At 40.6% G+C, this 15,811-nt stretch overlaps 1 protein-coding gene across 3 annotated transcripts in view; it reads left to right on the forward strand.

Moving 5' to 3' along the window:
* The window catches only part of ITPK1 (inositol-tetrakisphosphate 1-kinase), a 141,841-nt gene that overhangs the window by 69,188 nt on the left and 56,842 nt on the right, over nucleotides 1-15,811 (forward strand). For all 3 annotated transcript variants that reach the window (XM_050334955.1, XM_050334957.1, XM_050334956.1), the window contains 2 exons: nucleotides 679-804; nucleotides 9,572-9,689. In XM_050334955.1, the coding sequence (XP_050190912.1) occupies nucleotides 679-804; nucleotides 9,572-9,689 (244 nt within the window). The remainder of the gene's footprint in view (nucleotides 1-678; nucleotides 805-9,571; nucleotides 9,690-15,811) is intronic.

The following is a 15,811-nucleotide window of genomic DNA, read 5'->3' on the forward strand; positions in this document are numbered from 1 at the left end:
AGAGTTTCTTCAATCCTTTTCCAGTACCGGAGGATCCTCTGCTTCTTGGACCCTGTCTTCCAAGACAGGGGACCAAGCCGTATGACACATTGCCATCACTTTCTGTCTTCCTGTGCTGTCTGGAGCAGTTTCTGCACACCCCACCCTGAATCTTTGTATCCTACCCCAAGTCCGCTGTTGGGAGTTCTCTGGGAACTGCAGCCCTCCTTACCAGCTAAACAACTGTCCCTGTAGCAGATGAATTTGCACAGATCCTGCGTCACTTGGGTTTGTGTTATCTGTATTCCTGTCCTGGGCACTGTTTTGTGCAATCCCAGAGGGCAAAGGGCACAGCAGGCATTCCTTTATTAGTGGTGTTAATATCTGTTGGCTCATTCCTTTTGCATGTATGTGAATGTACTGAGAAAACGAAGAGGGAAATGTTGGCTCAGGGTGGAGAAGCATAGGAAGGTGTTTGGATGGAGAGTGTTTGCCTGTAAGTCATGGAATTAGAGCTACGTTGCTGAGAAATGCATGTCTCTAACATTCAATGAAGTGTAAATTCTCAGGGATTTCGGTAACAGCAAAATAAAGGCATTGTGTAAAGTAAATGCCTTCTCTGTGGCAGCAACACCTTGGGTTGTGACAGGGACAAGAATCTCCATATATTTATAAAAGGTTTCTCTCTGGTTTCTTCAGCTTGACCTCACCAAACCCATTGAAGACCAGGGGCCTTTGGATGTGATCATACATAAACTGACAGATATCATCCTTGAAGCAGACCAGAATGACAGCCAGTCACTGGAGTTGGTTCACAGGTTCCAGGTAAGTGGTTCTTTCATAATCTTTCTACATTTGAAGCAGGAGTACAATCTTGGTGCAGCAAATTCAGTCTGTTTACTGTGCAGTTGGTAGGGGTTTGATGAAAAGAGCTCTCTGGCATACTGCTGCCCTCCTACTGATAGACCAGAAATAATAGTTTTGTCAGTCTAAAATGGACTTGCACCATGGAAAGGTTTTATGTTGTATTGGTAAGGTTAGTAAGAACTGGATTCCCACCAAATGTTGTCCTGATGTCATTTCAAGAGCATTAATGCTGCTCACAAGGAGGAACAGGTGTTTGCAGAGCCCTTTATGTGCATCTCTCCGTGAGAGAAGCCACTGAATTAATTTGGCCCAGTTCTATCTTGTCTTCCCAGTTCATGGAATGCTTATTTCTGTAGCATTGAGGTTACTGTGTGACTCTGTCCTCTAGTGCTGAGATTCCTGTTACATTAATTTTTTTTTCTCAAGTTTACATTGAAGGTCAGAAATATGCAGGGCATAGTGGTACAGAGAACTGTTTTCCCAAAGAATTCCCATCAGTAGTTTAAATATTCATGAAAATGATAAAACAAAACCTTTATAAATTTAAAAGGTGTTTCTTCTGGTGGCTGTATTTGATAAAAGGTGTATTCTTTTCTTTTCATTCAAATAGAAGCACATTTTGAAAAGAGATTCAGAATTTTATGGAATATGCTTATGTCAGGCAAATTCTGCAATTTTGACAACTTTGGTTTCTTGGGAAATGATATTCTCTTTGCTCTGCTTAATGTTTTACAACTAGTAATGCAGAAAGTATTTCGCTTATCAGAGTCAATATTCTTTTTGCGGAGCTTTTCTGCTTCCTCCCACCTGCATATTACTCAAACACACACTCAGGAGACAAAGAGTTTTGACTTGGGAGTCTGACCCTCTGGCACCAGGTCTCTGAATAGTAGATGACTGACTGTTCCTCACTAAGCAGTGCAGGCATCCACTTCCCACAGCACTAGAAACTAATAAATGTCCAAAGGGACAGGGAGATGGACTTAAGGGGCTTTCTGCTTGCAGTCTTTCCACATTTCAAATGTTAACTAATTTCCCGTCTTACCAATGGGAAAAACTGATGATCAGAGAGTCTAAAAGGTGCATGTGTTAGCTGATTAAGACTCATAAGAACTCATAAGGATTTGATGGTTGTTTGTTTCTGTTTTGAGCTCTAATATGAATTTGTAATATCTATGATAACATCAATTTACAGACTGAGTTACAATACACCGATGTCTGATGATCTTCTTTCAAATGTTCTTCAGCATAGCCCAGTGCATGACTTGTCCACAACCATGCAGTTGAACAAGAAAGTAGTTTCCCATTACTGGAATACACATATTTCTCACTGTGGGTCTGAAATTATAATCTCCCAGTATCTTCAAAACTCATTCATTAGAAAGAGATTCTCTCCCAGTGCGTTCCAAACTTTTCCAGTGAATAAGATAGAGGGTAGGAATACCTGTGAGCAGGCTTCTGAATTATATCCTCTCCCCAATAAAGCAAGTCTGGGGCTTCTGCTTCTGCACATGTGACTGAGTTGTGCCACAACTGGCATGCAGGCAGCTCCCATGGTAGTAAACCATGCACCCAGGAACCATCAGAGCAGAAGACAGACCCGTCTGCATGGAATTACATGCAAAAATGTGGTTTTAGCATATATTCTTATATAATTTTGTATCCAGGGCATAAACTGGCTAGACATTGCTGCTTGTCTCCACCTGTCCTGTAATATTTTCAAGATATTAAACATTATTAGAAATTAAGAGAAGTGTATTACCTAACAAAAAGAAATCATGAGAATCCATTTGTATAGTGTGTGGGGTGGGGCTGTTGTTTTGGGGTTTTTAAACTAAAATAAGTGAGCAACCTAGAAAGTGGAAAGTTACTCCTTGCAAAGAGAGCTGCTTATATGTGTGAGGTGTTACATAAGCACTGTGGTATTTCTGGCACCTACACACAAGTTGAAATAGTGTGTTTCCCTTATTGTTCATTAGGTTGACTGAAAAAGTTCTGATGATCTTAACCAGACCAAACAGTGCAAAATTCATTATGCCTTTTTCTCGCTATTGAATATAAATGTAACACCAAGATGATACCTGGCACCAGTCTTACTGTTGGCTCCATAAAGCAGTCTTCCAGGAAGCAGAGAGCAAGGGATCCTTGACCACAGGAGGAAGAATGATCTGTCAGGCTACATTTATGACCTTTTTAAGAATAGCTTTTTTTTAGAGCTGTGTTGTAGAGGCCTTGACCATCTAATCTGCAAGAGCTGAGGAGGAAACTGGCTTCGCATTTACATGACTCTGCGTCCCAGCTCTCTGGAACCTGGGATGAACCCTTGTATGGTGTGGTGGAGAGTACTAATAGAACAGGAAGCCTCTTAGCATGTGGGTTTTTTTCTTACCATTTAATGACTTGGAAAAAAATCTTTTCAGGAATCTAAAAACAGCGCTAACAGCATGGAGGAGTTGCCTGTTGACAATGGGATTTTTAGCTGCAGATGACCTTTAGGGCTGAGTTTTGAAGTCTTGGTGCTGGTTGGTGTGGTCTGGACTGCAGTTGCAGTTCTCCACTGCACTGAAAATCAGTGATGAGTGCCTAGTGATCACATCCAAAGCCAAAACAAAGGCTGCATGCAGTACCTAGTGTAGTGCATTAAGTGAAAAGTAGAGAAATCTTTCCATTTGATTTTTAGGACACTTAGATCCTTGTTTTAGGGATGATGATTATATGTAAAGATGATGGTCAGTCTCCCTTCCTACCCACTGTAACACTGGGCTGGACCAATTGAACACACTTTATTTGTTGTCTAGTAAAAATTGGTTATAGTCTTTGGTGGTTCCTTCTTGACCAGAGGAACATGGAGAGAAGTCAGGTGGGAAGAGGCATAGTCCCCAGGGTGCCTTTCACTGGTGCTACAGTTTCTTCCTTCTTGTTAAGAAAGAAAATCAAACTACCCCCGTTCCTTTCTTCTAGACAAAGTATATGACTTTGAAAACTGAGTATGTTTTAGCTTGTGTAAGACACTGGGGAATCTTTGTTATTCTTTCATTAGAGAAAAATACTCTCTGAGCAACTGCCTGTCATAGCTGTGCAGGGGCTTGAGTAGCTTCATTCATTGAAGCTTCATATTAAGTCTGTTCCATTCAAAATGATGTCTCAAGTGATGGAAAATCAGTAGGGTTAATAATTTGTCTCTCAGAGCTTTTTCTGAACAGGTTCTCTTTGCATTAGCCTTCTTAAAAAGATGGACCAGAAGCAGATTTTATGCCTAGTCTTCTGCTATCAGGTTGATGAAAATAAAAAACGTTTCCTCCCCTACTGCCCTTCAACCCTTGACTCTCCCACTCCGGAGTTGTCCAAGATGGCCTCTTCTATTATTGATATTGATATTATTGATTCTATTATTATTTATTCTGATATTATTAGATTCTATTATTGATATTGATATTATTGATTGAGAAGCTTTCTTAGAAGGGTTTGGTACTGGGAGGAAGGAAAATTAGTGAGATATTATGGAAGGGAAGGAGTTAGGGGATTGCTCAGCTGAGAAAAGGCAAGTGAAAAATCAAAGGAAAACAAATACATCTTAGTAATTTTTTTTCTTACTGATAGGAAAGGGTGAGACAAAGTTGAAATGCACCTTAATTCACAGACCAATACCTGTGTTTTTCCCATTTGAAAAATGGGTCTTAAATTTGTTGGAAGAGCCTCATAAGTAGCAAAACTTACTAAAAATCTGTCATGCAAGTGCCAACTGTTAGGACAGCTTCCTCTGGGTAGGTGTTTGCAAGGTCAAGCAGTGGTGGACTTTCGAAGGCTAAACAGGCCAGCTGAGTCTTCAGAAAGTTGGTCTGAGATGTACAGAGAATGGAAATGTGGCAGAGAAGATCTGTTCCCCTCTCCCCTTGCTGCACCCTTCATCCCTCCCAACCATTGCAGAAGTTTTTTAGATTTGGAGACAAACAATTTTGAGATGAGTGTTCGTTGAAGACCCAACATGGCTACACCTTTCCATTTGGAGAAAGATGTCTATGAAAAGAGATCATCACAGCATAAGAAAAACAAAAAGGAAGCCTGAATCTTATGGAAACTCTTTAGACAAGCTTGTGTCTGTCCTTATATCTGTTTCTCCCCAGGAAAATGCCTGTTGTTGCAAGCAGTCATCTTCATGTTTCTGTATGTGGGAAAACACAGTCCAAATGGTGTTATTGTTTCTTTTGCTAACTTTTTTTCTTTTGGAATATTTGTTTTATGGGACTTTGTTTAATATTAAACAAAAGATTATATAAGTTTTATTACTTAGTCATAAAATCAAGTCAGTGAATCGGTGAGTCTCTCTTATCATCTAATGACTTATTATTTGCAGTAGATACTGTATGAACTTTCTGTTAAAATATAAAAAAAAATCATTACCTTTTTTGGGTAAAATGATAAGCGACTCTTATTCTCATCTATACACAGGCTTCTCAAGAAAAGTGTATTTTTTTTTTTTTTTAATCTTTGGTTTATATCCAGAGATATTTATTAGGCAACATGAAATATTTGGTCTCTCTTTGATTTCAAGTTTCAGTGCTGGCCTTCTGCCAGTAACAGAGCTGGTGCAGAGCATGACTTAAGGCCAAGCCTGGAATACAAACAAAAGAGGATCTGCTAAAAGTCCTTGTTTTTTCTTGTTTGCTTTTATTATGTCAAAGATTAGAAAGAGGAAAACATAGACATTGTCTAGGTCAAGCTGAACTGCAGCCCAAGGACAGAGCCCTTTCAAACTATTGTTGGAAAGCCTAAATATCCTCCACATTGTTGCCTGGGTGGTTGGAGTCTGCTGTTGGATACCAGTCTCCAGTAAATCCACCAAAGAAGAGAGCAGAGTTGTTTTGTTACAATGACCAGAGAAGATTTGAACGTTCAAAGTTGAAAGGTTGTGCTGTACTGAAAGCTCTCTCTCGGCCTCAGGGTTTCTCTTTTTCTTCTTCAACTACTCCATTTTCAAGTTCATATCTATAGTAGTTCATCTGTTACCAAAATTATTAGACAGAAACCCTTCATGTTTTTCCAGATCTGTATTTCTAATAGTGGAGTCATTCTGTGCCATGGGAAGAGTGCTGCTACTTAGGCTACATCAATAGTTTTCCAGTCTGTTAAGTGATGTTCACAGGTATATATTCAGTAGAACATGATGCCTGAGTGCGCAGCAGTTCCTAGTAACGAATCAACGTTTATGAAAGGTTTCACATCAGCTATCGTAATTGTTCCTGTGAAACTAAGAAAATCGATTTTTCATATTGTAATTTCCTGTTGTGAGGAATTGGTATAAGGTTCAGATTTTATTTTCAGTAATTTCCTGTACATGGGTATTCAAACTCTTTCTTTTGCATGTGCTGGTGATATACTGGTGAGAGGTGTGGGAGACTGGGAAAGTGCTGGCAGCGTGCTGGCCCAAGGGGAAGCTGGATGATTTGCATTGGGGATCCTGGTGCAACTGGATGGTTTTGTTTTTGAATGCAGAATTAATGCTTTGTGATGGAAATCCAAGAAACTAATGGTATGTGAGAAGAGATGCAGAGTTATGAGGACTTGAGTACATATTGATGTTCCTGCCCCTGAGCAGTTAACCTGTAGCTGTGTTCCACTAGAAAGGACATACACAAATAGATTGACCTTGTTCTGCATTGGGAGTCCTTTGCTTCAAAGGGGGAGCTGTTTCTGGATTCAGTTAGAAGGAGAGATCTGTAGCCTGTCCCCAGATTAGCTCTGTGAGACACTTCAAGTCCGAGTCCTTTCCTTTACTCAGACAACACAGATCTTCACTGCCCTGCTGACAGTCCTCTTGAGTTTTGCCATTCCTGTGCCCTCTGGCTGTCTGAGGTGCCTAAGCCTGCAAATGGAGAAAAGCTGGAGAATAGTACCTGACATGGATTTGATGCCGAGAAATGTCCTTGTTTTATAAAGAAAGCTCATGTTCAGGTTCCTTTGTGTGTATTTGAAGGTGCTGTTGCCTTGCACTCAGTGCAGTTCTTGACATTAGAGTAGTTTAAGTCCTCCAGACTTGAAATGGCTTTTGGAAAATAGTCCCCATCTTCATCAGTTATTTCATGTTTGCCTTACAGAGCTTTTTGAAGGCTTCTTAAGGCAACAAGATAAGAAATCAGTCACTGGAAAGTCAGCATAGGTGCTGTGTTCTGTTGAGATCTGAGTAGAATGGCCTTGAGATCGTGCCTTCATTCCTGTTGAACTTCATAATGTTGTGTCAAACTCACTACTTGGATGATCTTTTCATACAGGTTAGAGTTATTGTCATTAGAAATAAAGCAACTGTTAAGTTCCTTACAGAAAGCATAAAAAAGCCATGCTCCCTCTGGAAATACTTAGTGTAATGTGAGCCAAAATAACAAGTGGAATACACCAATCCCAGAGAAGCGAGGATAGTTCTCAGTGATGAGGTGAGCATCAGGAAGATTTGTGAATGAGCACAAGGAACTAAGAGAGGGAAAAATCATTCCCTCCTTGGAGGGGAGTAAAGGTGACAGAGTCCACAAGCATGACAAATGTACATGTGAGGGGATGGATTAGTGGGTACAGAACAGGGGCTGGACTAAGATGGATGTACGGGGAGCTTGAATTCAAGGTGGAACCAGAGACTTGTCGAGGCAGAGGGATGGTCACAGGAAGAGTGAACACACATCTGAAGCACTGCAGGACATTTGCTGTGGGATCTCTGCTAAGGTGACATTTCAGAGTTGTGACCGGGCTGGGCTCTGTGCTTACCTGCAGCACCACCATGGTATTGCCTGTCTGTAATGTGCTCATTTTCTCAGGGAGCTCATGAAGGTGCACTCTATGGTAACTCCCTGTTTTAAACTGAGGCATAGAAGGGCTGAAAGAGCTGTCTTGTTATGCTTTAGATATATTGAGATACTCAAGTACAGTTTCACAGTCAGCAAGTTTAAGCTAAGGCCCTAATCGCTGGATCATGCTAACTCCACAGGGTGTCTTTTAGGTGCTGCATTAAAGGGTATGTATGTGTAGCCACGCGTAGGTGTTTAAGATGCATTAGGTAATGAGACACTCTCACTCTTTAAAAAAAAAAAATCTCATCTGTATTTAAAGCTGACTCTGGAAGTTCTAGGGGCAGGACACCCATGAAAACTCTATGTTCCGGGTTTTAATGACTTGAAATGAACCCAGCTTCTGCTCCAGTGAGTCAATGAGGGTTTTTATCCAGGCTGGGCTGCAAGGGTGAGACAACAGCTGGGTCTGACAGTCTTGATGACTGACTGTGCAAAAGGCTGTCCCTTACTTCTACTAAGTGGCATCAAGTTTGGACATATCTTTGGGGAATTCATTCTTTGCGTTCTGCAGGGATTACTAAATATGTCAGACAAAAGTATTACCACTGAAGGTCACCTCATACCCTATGAAAGAAAGCTGCTTGTGTGCTGTGGGTGATGCAGTGGGTTCATTAAACCAATCATCCCAATGCTGGATCCTCTTAGCCTCAAAAGAATAATCCCCTTTTAGCAGCCATCAGTTCAGACTATGTAGTCAGCAGAAAGCAACAGTTTGCCAGTGCTGGGGTGGGGAAAATCTGCATTCCCGGTCAGTGTCTGGAGCAAAATTGCTTTCTGGGAATAGATGATGCCATTCTTTTCCCTCCAGCTCAGTATATAGCAAAGTGCATCTCCTGAGGTCACCTCCTAAGTATGTTTTGGAGTATGTTTCCTTCTTGAAATAGTCAATTTAAATGAAGTAGACCTTCATGAAAGTCCATTATTGCAGGAGCACTTACCGTGCCATTTGCATGAATGGATTTAAAGAAATGAGTGAAAACTTAAGGATATATTTGGGAAGTTGGGTAAAACAAGAATAGATGGTAACTTTGGACATATTTGTCTGATTTTTAATAGGGTAAGATAGATGTGTGTGTTTCCCGTTGACTTTATGGGACCAGGTTGGGGCAATGATGAAGGAACTCTGTTTCTCTTCTAAGAAACAGAAGGAAGTTTTGTTGGGATTGCAAGGCCAATACCTGGCAGCTGTGTCTGTGTTCATGGCCAAGATGCAGTAGTGCAGTCATGACCTCAGTGAATAGGGAATTGAGTTCCCAAGATGAAGATCCATGAGGTCATTAACTTTGCATTGTTCTTTTAGTCAGGAAAGGAGAGTATGAACTTAGAGAAGTAGCAAGAATGAAGACACAGTGAAGCAACAATCTCTTCGGCTCTGCCAAAAAAAATTTCAGCCCTTATCATCCAGCTCTTAACACTGTCTTCAGTGCAGCTAGAGGACAGCAATAACAACAACATAAAAGAACCCAGATGTAGTTCTGAGCCTAGTTCAGATGGTTGTGATGTTCACGTGCAGTAATCCAATGCAAGGCTGACCCCAAGAGAGCAATGTGTCATCCTTCTTCTCCTAATTGCTTTTCTCAATGCTGCTCACAGCTCTTACTGTGGCACTTTGCCACTGGCTCCCTTTTGAGTTGATGTAGTTGCAGCACAGGTTTTTCTGCTGATAGTCTACAGGAGAAATTTGTCATCCTAAACCAGTTAGCTGTCAGATTTGTGTTTGTTTCAAATGTCAGTGTCCTGACTGTCTGGTGACTTCCCATGTTGCCTACGTCCGTTTGGCTCCCCTTGAGGAAAAACTGGACTTCATCTCATTATTTTTCCACACTTGCTAGCAAACCTAATGCTTTTTTTATTTTTTTTTTTTTTTTTGAATATATATTGTTTTGCAGGAGTATATTGATGCTCATCCAGAAACCATTATCCTGGACCCTCTCCCGGCTATTCGTACACTTCTGGACCGATCCAAGTCTTACGAGCTAATTCGGCAAATAGAGGCTTATATGCAAGGTAGGCCAATACCTGCTCTCCCTAACGGCTCTTATTGTGGGTAGAGGAGGAAGCAGCTTGCTTCTGGAGGCTGGATGTGAATTTTGAAGCAGTGGTTTTTGGCCCCTTGTGTTCTATCTCTCCATGGGAGCACAAACACTGAGGCATTCCTGTGTCACAGGATTGCCCTCTGGAATCCTGCGCTCTTCTTTTTCCATATACACAAAGGAGGTTTGCATTTGGTTAAAAATACGATGTGGATTTAATGGGGAGCATATTTACCACAGTGAGCACTCCCAGAAATCTTCTGGAAAACATTGTCTTTGTGTGTGTGCTGGTAAATTGAAATGACTGTACAAACTCCACAGCTTGTAATAAGAATCCTGAGGCCTGAATTTGAGGGAGAAAAAGAAAAATTATTTTTGGAAATGTCCAAAAGAAATTGGATTGTAAATAGAGCTAAGGTCTTTGAGAAGCACTGGAAGCCTATTGCACAAGCTATTTGCTAGGAGGAACATAAATGTACTTTTGGTGCTGCTTGTTACCTGACATAAACTATTGCCTTTAATTGGCATCATTTGAATTGTATTCCCATGTTTAGAAGTCATGCTTTTTCAACCTGAATAATTCTATTATCTTATCATTTTAACCATTGTAACTGTTGGGTTAAGTTAATCTTGTTCCTTTTCTACTTCTGTTGCTGCCATGTTCTTGAAACATTTATTGGCTTTTGAATTTAAGTCTAGAATAGCTCTGAAGTAACTGTTTCATATGTTAGATGACTATATTTGGGGGAAATTGGGTTGCTCTGATGAGTTGTTCTAATGAGGTGTTATTGGAAATAACACTGAGATTTTGTTATCACTGTCTTGATGGGCAGATAAGAAGCTTTTCAATGTGTATTTTTATAGTTGCGGATTTATAGACATATTGTTTGCATATAACCTGCCTGACTCATAAAAACACTGGCAGTGTCTTTATGCAAAACCAAGACTAATAATTCACAGCACTTTCCCTTGTCTTATGGAATTTCTTTAGGAGAAAATGCTCAGTTGGTTTAGAAGGATTTTGTTTTGGAGTGGCTATTACTGTTTGTAAGTGGGAGAGAGATGCTGAGGGAAACCTGTGCTCTGAGGAAGGGGTTGAGATTTTGTTCTAGCAGCAGAGAGATTCAGTAGGATTTGGTTTTGTTCTTTTTTTTCTAAAATTGCTATCAGTACTATTGTTATCTCTATGAGAACAATATGTTTGGGAGACCTTCCAATTTTTCCAAGTGCTTTGTCTTCCGCATAGTTCAGCCTCCTCTGGTCGAACTGGTGAGAAAAAGAAAAAAATGCTTAAGGAGAAAAAAGGAAAAGGTAATTCATATTCAGTTAAAACTAATAATTTAAAGAGAAGTTGTTAATAAAGTTGAGGAATGGGGTAAGGAAAAGATTTACCTATTGTCACTGGCTGCTGCAGTGTGTCTGGTGACCATATTTCCCCTGACCCTGTGTCCCCCTCCACCCAGCACTTTCCTTCCCAGTCTCGTCTTATTTCTGTCTCATAATCAGAAATATCATGACAAAGACCTTGAACCAACTTTGTATTTAGCAGGGGAAATCTCAGGAGAGCTGAATAATTGTCTAACTTCTCTTTCTTGCCTAAGTAGATCAGCCTCTGTATTCCTGTACATGATGATCTGCAGTGAGAGAAAAGTTACACCGCTCTAGGCAGTGTTGTAGGTTTTTCCCCCTTCCTTGTTTTCACCTGCTAAGTTATGTTTACTCTGTTGCAGCTGTCATGTCATATCCCAAGGCAATGAGTACTTAAAAAACTCAAACAAGAAGTAATACATTTGTGAATAGCAGGAGCTCTTAGGAACCACGTATTTTCAGTTCTGGAATTTCAATATGGAAGTAACTACCAAGAAAACTATATCTTAGTGTTTAGCTGTAACTAGAGAGACCAGTTTATCACAGGATACAAAATTGATGTGATGGGTTAAGTTCAGTGCAAGGTATTATGTCTTCCAAAGGAGTGCTGTAAACTCAGGAGGGTTGAGTATATATGTAAGGAGAAACCTTATGCCATTCAAAGTCTTTCAAAAGAAAATTCAGTGTTTATTTACAGACCAGTTTTGGATTTCAGTGATTATTGCCTCTATTTGAATTATATTTTAAAGTAACTATAACTGAAGTATAGTCTTTATTTATGATACTCAGTTTACACTTTATTTCAACTCTGTAGGCCTTACAAGAACTGTATAAGTAAAGATTCGCACCCACTGGGTTAAAGAGAGGGTGACTGCATGCTCTGATGACTCCAGTTTGCTCGCTGCTGAACCTTCCTCCCTCTGTGCAGCCTGTGCCTTTGAAAATGGCAGATGTTGCTGAGGTGACTGCGTTCTATAAACATGTTCTGTAAATAGATTGATTTTAAATTTACTTATAATTCAGATGTCCAAGTTACTGCCCTTTTGACAGAGAATTCTCCATGCCTCCTGAAAAAGGGAACCCCTCTTTTAAGTGCCTAAAATGGACATGTGGACATTGTTAGGCTTTCTGAAAGTCCAGTAGCTCTTTATTGAGTCAAGTGTCAGAGTGATAAGTACTTTGATCCAACCTCTTGAGAATGGGTTGCAAAGACACTTTGTTGCATGATCCTTTTCTCTGCTGCCACAGTCTGTGGCCACTACAGGAACTGAGGTGGAAGAGAACTGGTAACTAGGGCAGAGTTGTACTAGTAACTAGAGCAGAGTCTGAGGGAAAGGACAGGGTTGAACCTGGGCTTTTCATATCCTAGCCTGACAGTAACCACTCAGTCCTTGTGGAAATAGAAGGCTCGCAGACTTGCAGAATCACTGAGGCTGGAAAAATCCTCTTGAGATTATATAGTCCAACTCCCTGCTCAAAGGAGGAACCTCTAGAGCAGGTTCTTCAGGTCCATCTCCAGTTGGGTTTTTGTGTATCTCCACAGATGGACACTGCATAGTCTCTTTGAGCAACCTGCTCCAGGGTTCACCTTGAGTGCGGTGTGCTGGCATGCATCTAGCAGTGCTGAGGTGATTTGCACAGATTGCTTTATTCAGTAGAGATAGTGATATCTCTCTTGGAAGGAAGTGAGACTCTCTTCTTGTTGGGGGGAGGGGAAGGAGGGGGGAAAAGTTTTAGGAGATATTCGAACATTGATTTTATGGATTCTATTTTGGAATCAATAGTCTGACCAGCACTGTGACTTCTTCCTTTTCCTGTTCTCTGTTATTTTGTGTGCAAACTCTAAAAGAATTAGTCCTTCTGAAACCTGTACTTCTGAGTCTTTTTAAAAAGAGATTTGAAAAAATAAAGGTTGCATTCCCAGCTAGTGTCCTACATAGCTGGCAGGTCGATACTGAAATAAATCACTGAAGAGTTTTTTTTTTTTTTTTTGTGTAGCAGTTGAGTTCTCTCAGCAGCTGTATTGCTTTGTTTACTTATCTGTGAAGACTTCCTTCTTAAATAAAAGTGCTCTAGATCAGATTCTGTGATGTTTGGTGAAAGATTAGGAGCATTATTTAATGGAAATTTCATTTTTAACAGGGTATTGTACAGTTGGAACTGTGTCAGCCTTTTTTAAGTTCTAACCTAATGAAAAATAACTAAACTATCTGATGGCGTGTTGAAAAGCTGTGATCCTACGTCTTTGAATTTAAAAATCTGACACAAAATTATGCTTAAGATGGTAATAGGTAATCACTGTGACTAGGCACTAACCTTTTTATATTACTTTTTTTTTTTTTTAAAGATGAGAAGCCACGTGCTACTCACTCAGTACTCTACCTAGTTAGTGTTCCCGTCTGCTGCTCAGATTCCTTTGCTGTCTCAAGTGGCATACCAGTTCCTCAGATAACGTTTGAACTTCAGATATTCCAGACCCTAAAATTAATTTCTTTAACCACTTGCTCCTGGCTTTCCATCCCACCATGATTTAAAAATTTTACTGTTCTTAGATTCTTAAATTTAACTCTAAATCTAAAATGTATACAGACACTAGGCTTTGTGGAGTTCTCCTAGAAGCTTCTGCATGAACCAAGCTGCAGCTCCTGAATTTCTCTCTCCTAACAGTCTTCTTTGAAGTACAGGAGCTATCTCCTTAGGACACTCAAAACAGGATAAACCCCTTTAGCTGTGATATTTTCATCTTGGCATGTAATCAAAATAATTCATATTTGATTGTTTACTATTATATGAGATGCTGCTGTGTGTGCTCCTTTCTGATTTTGGGGGATATTATAGAACAGATCACGGCATCCTTCTCTGTTCCCTGGATTTGTTTTTATCAGATTTTGTCTATCTTAGAAATACTCCTTGAACAGCTGCATGTATTTTTATTACTAGGAGGGAGACTCAGCATGATGTAATGGGTAAGGCACTTGATTTGGGGCTCAGGGTTTTCTGCTTGGTGCTGGTTCTGACTTGCTGCATGACCTTGGGCACAGTGTGTCATCCTGGTGCGTCTCTTCTTGACACTCATCTGCCTGTCTCTTCCCTTTAGATGCTCCATTGTTTTGGGCAGGAACCTCTTTTCCAGATCTACATGCACATACTCTGATACAGAAAGTGTCTGGTGCCAAACAAGCTGTGTAGGTATTGTTTTAACAGAAATTGTGGATCTGTTGTTGAGTAGAAGTTAGAAATCATGTGTTAACACTTCAACACCAAAGCAGGTAGTCAGGGTTTCTTTTTTGGAAGTTATGGAGCATGTACATTGCTGGAGCAGTGCATACTCAGAACTTCTCAAAATCAGGCCACCCAGTTAAAAGTGCATGAAAATAGCTGTATATACATAGCTCTAGGCATTCACCTTTTGAAACTGTGGCCTCTACTCTCTGTGGCCTACTTTTCAGAGCAGTTTTGGTCAGAGGGGAGAGAGAAGAATAGTCACACACGGCAACTTCAGGGACCTCTATCTGTATTTGAAGCTCCTATTAAAGTGAACAGAAAAATCATTTTTTATTTAAAGGCTCTTAATCAGTTACTTGAGACTCACTTCTTTATGTACATACCAGTAAAGTGTCTTAAGTTAGAGGGCCGTTGTTAGCTAAAGCAAAGAACCATGCCAGTTTTTGAATGGAAAAGTCTCCCTTGTTGATTGTATGCTCTCTTTCCACCAAGAATGCATGCAGACAGATGTCTTGTTCTCTCACTACAAGTGTGTGGTGCATGTTCATTCACTGGATTTTAATTTCTTTCTGAAAACTAATATACATGCATGGAAGGAAGTAATTGGAATGGAATTAATATGCTCTGTGACTGGAAGGAGTTTGTCTGCCGGGCATCAGCTCACAGCAGTGTTGCACATGGCAGTGCTCTGTACCCGGCTGGCACCGCTTGGTAGGTCTTGGTCTTGCTCTGTCAAACTGGAAATACCCTGGAACATTTGACCCAGGGAGGTGTTACCTGACATCTTTCTCGTAAAAGCTCATTCATTCATCCACGAAGGGGGTAACAAAGGGACACGAGCATGCTGGTGTTATGATAAACAAGCCCTGGCTTTGAAATTTAAAGTAGACAGCTGCTTCCAAAGGACTAATCCTGTCCTGAGAGGGGTGGCAGGAAAAGAAAGTGGGAAGCCCCAAAAGGAATCTGTGATCTCTCTTGTACCATTTCTTCTTTTGTTAAAGTAGTTTACGAAAGGATTTTCTAAGGTAAGAATGTTGAAAGTTAGCCATTTCATAAAGATAAAATATGATCAGGCTTTCCTGTCCCTTCCTGTCTCTCCTCCTCTCCTTCAGGATTTCATTATTATGGGCTGTCATCTCTGTCCCAGCATAGGTAGGAGGGACCAGAGAGCTGGGGACCTGTGGGTATGATGGGCACAGTCCCTGTTCTCCCACCCAGGAGTGTCAATCTGCTGGCCTGCTGCCTCTGGCCTCCTAAGATCCATCAGCTTGGTGCTGCTCAAGTGACTCTGCAGTCCAACAGGCACAAAGCCCAGAGAAAAATATAGAAAACACTTTTATTGTTTTGTCTCCCACTGTGCCAGTCAGAACTCCTTGAACCAACAAACAACTGTCATCTTGGATCCCTAGTAGTCTTGATGGCCACTGAGCTTTCAAAATAAGCCTGCCTGTAAAGTTCAGATATTTTTGGGTGCACTTAGGTTTAAACTTTAACTCTAATGTG

The sequence above is a fragment of the Myiozetetes cayanensis genome, unplaced genomic scaffold (genome assembly GCF_022539395.1).
Source record: "Myiozetetes cayanensis isolate MyiCay16 unplaced genomic scaffold, myiCay2020 scf6-25, whole genome shotgun sequence".
Lineage (NCBI taxonomy): Eukaryota > Metazoa > Chordata > Aves > Passeriformes > Tyrannidae > Myiozetetes > Myiozetetes cayanensis.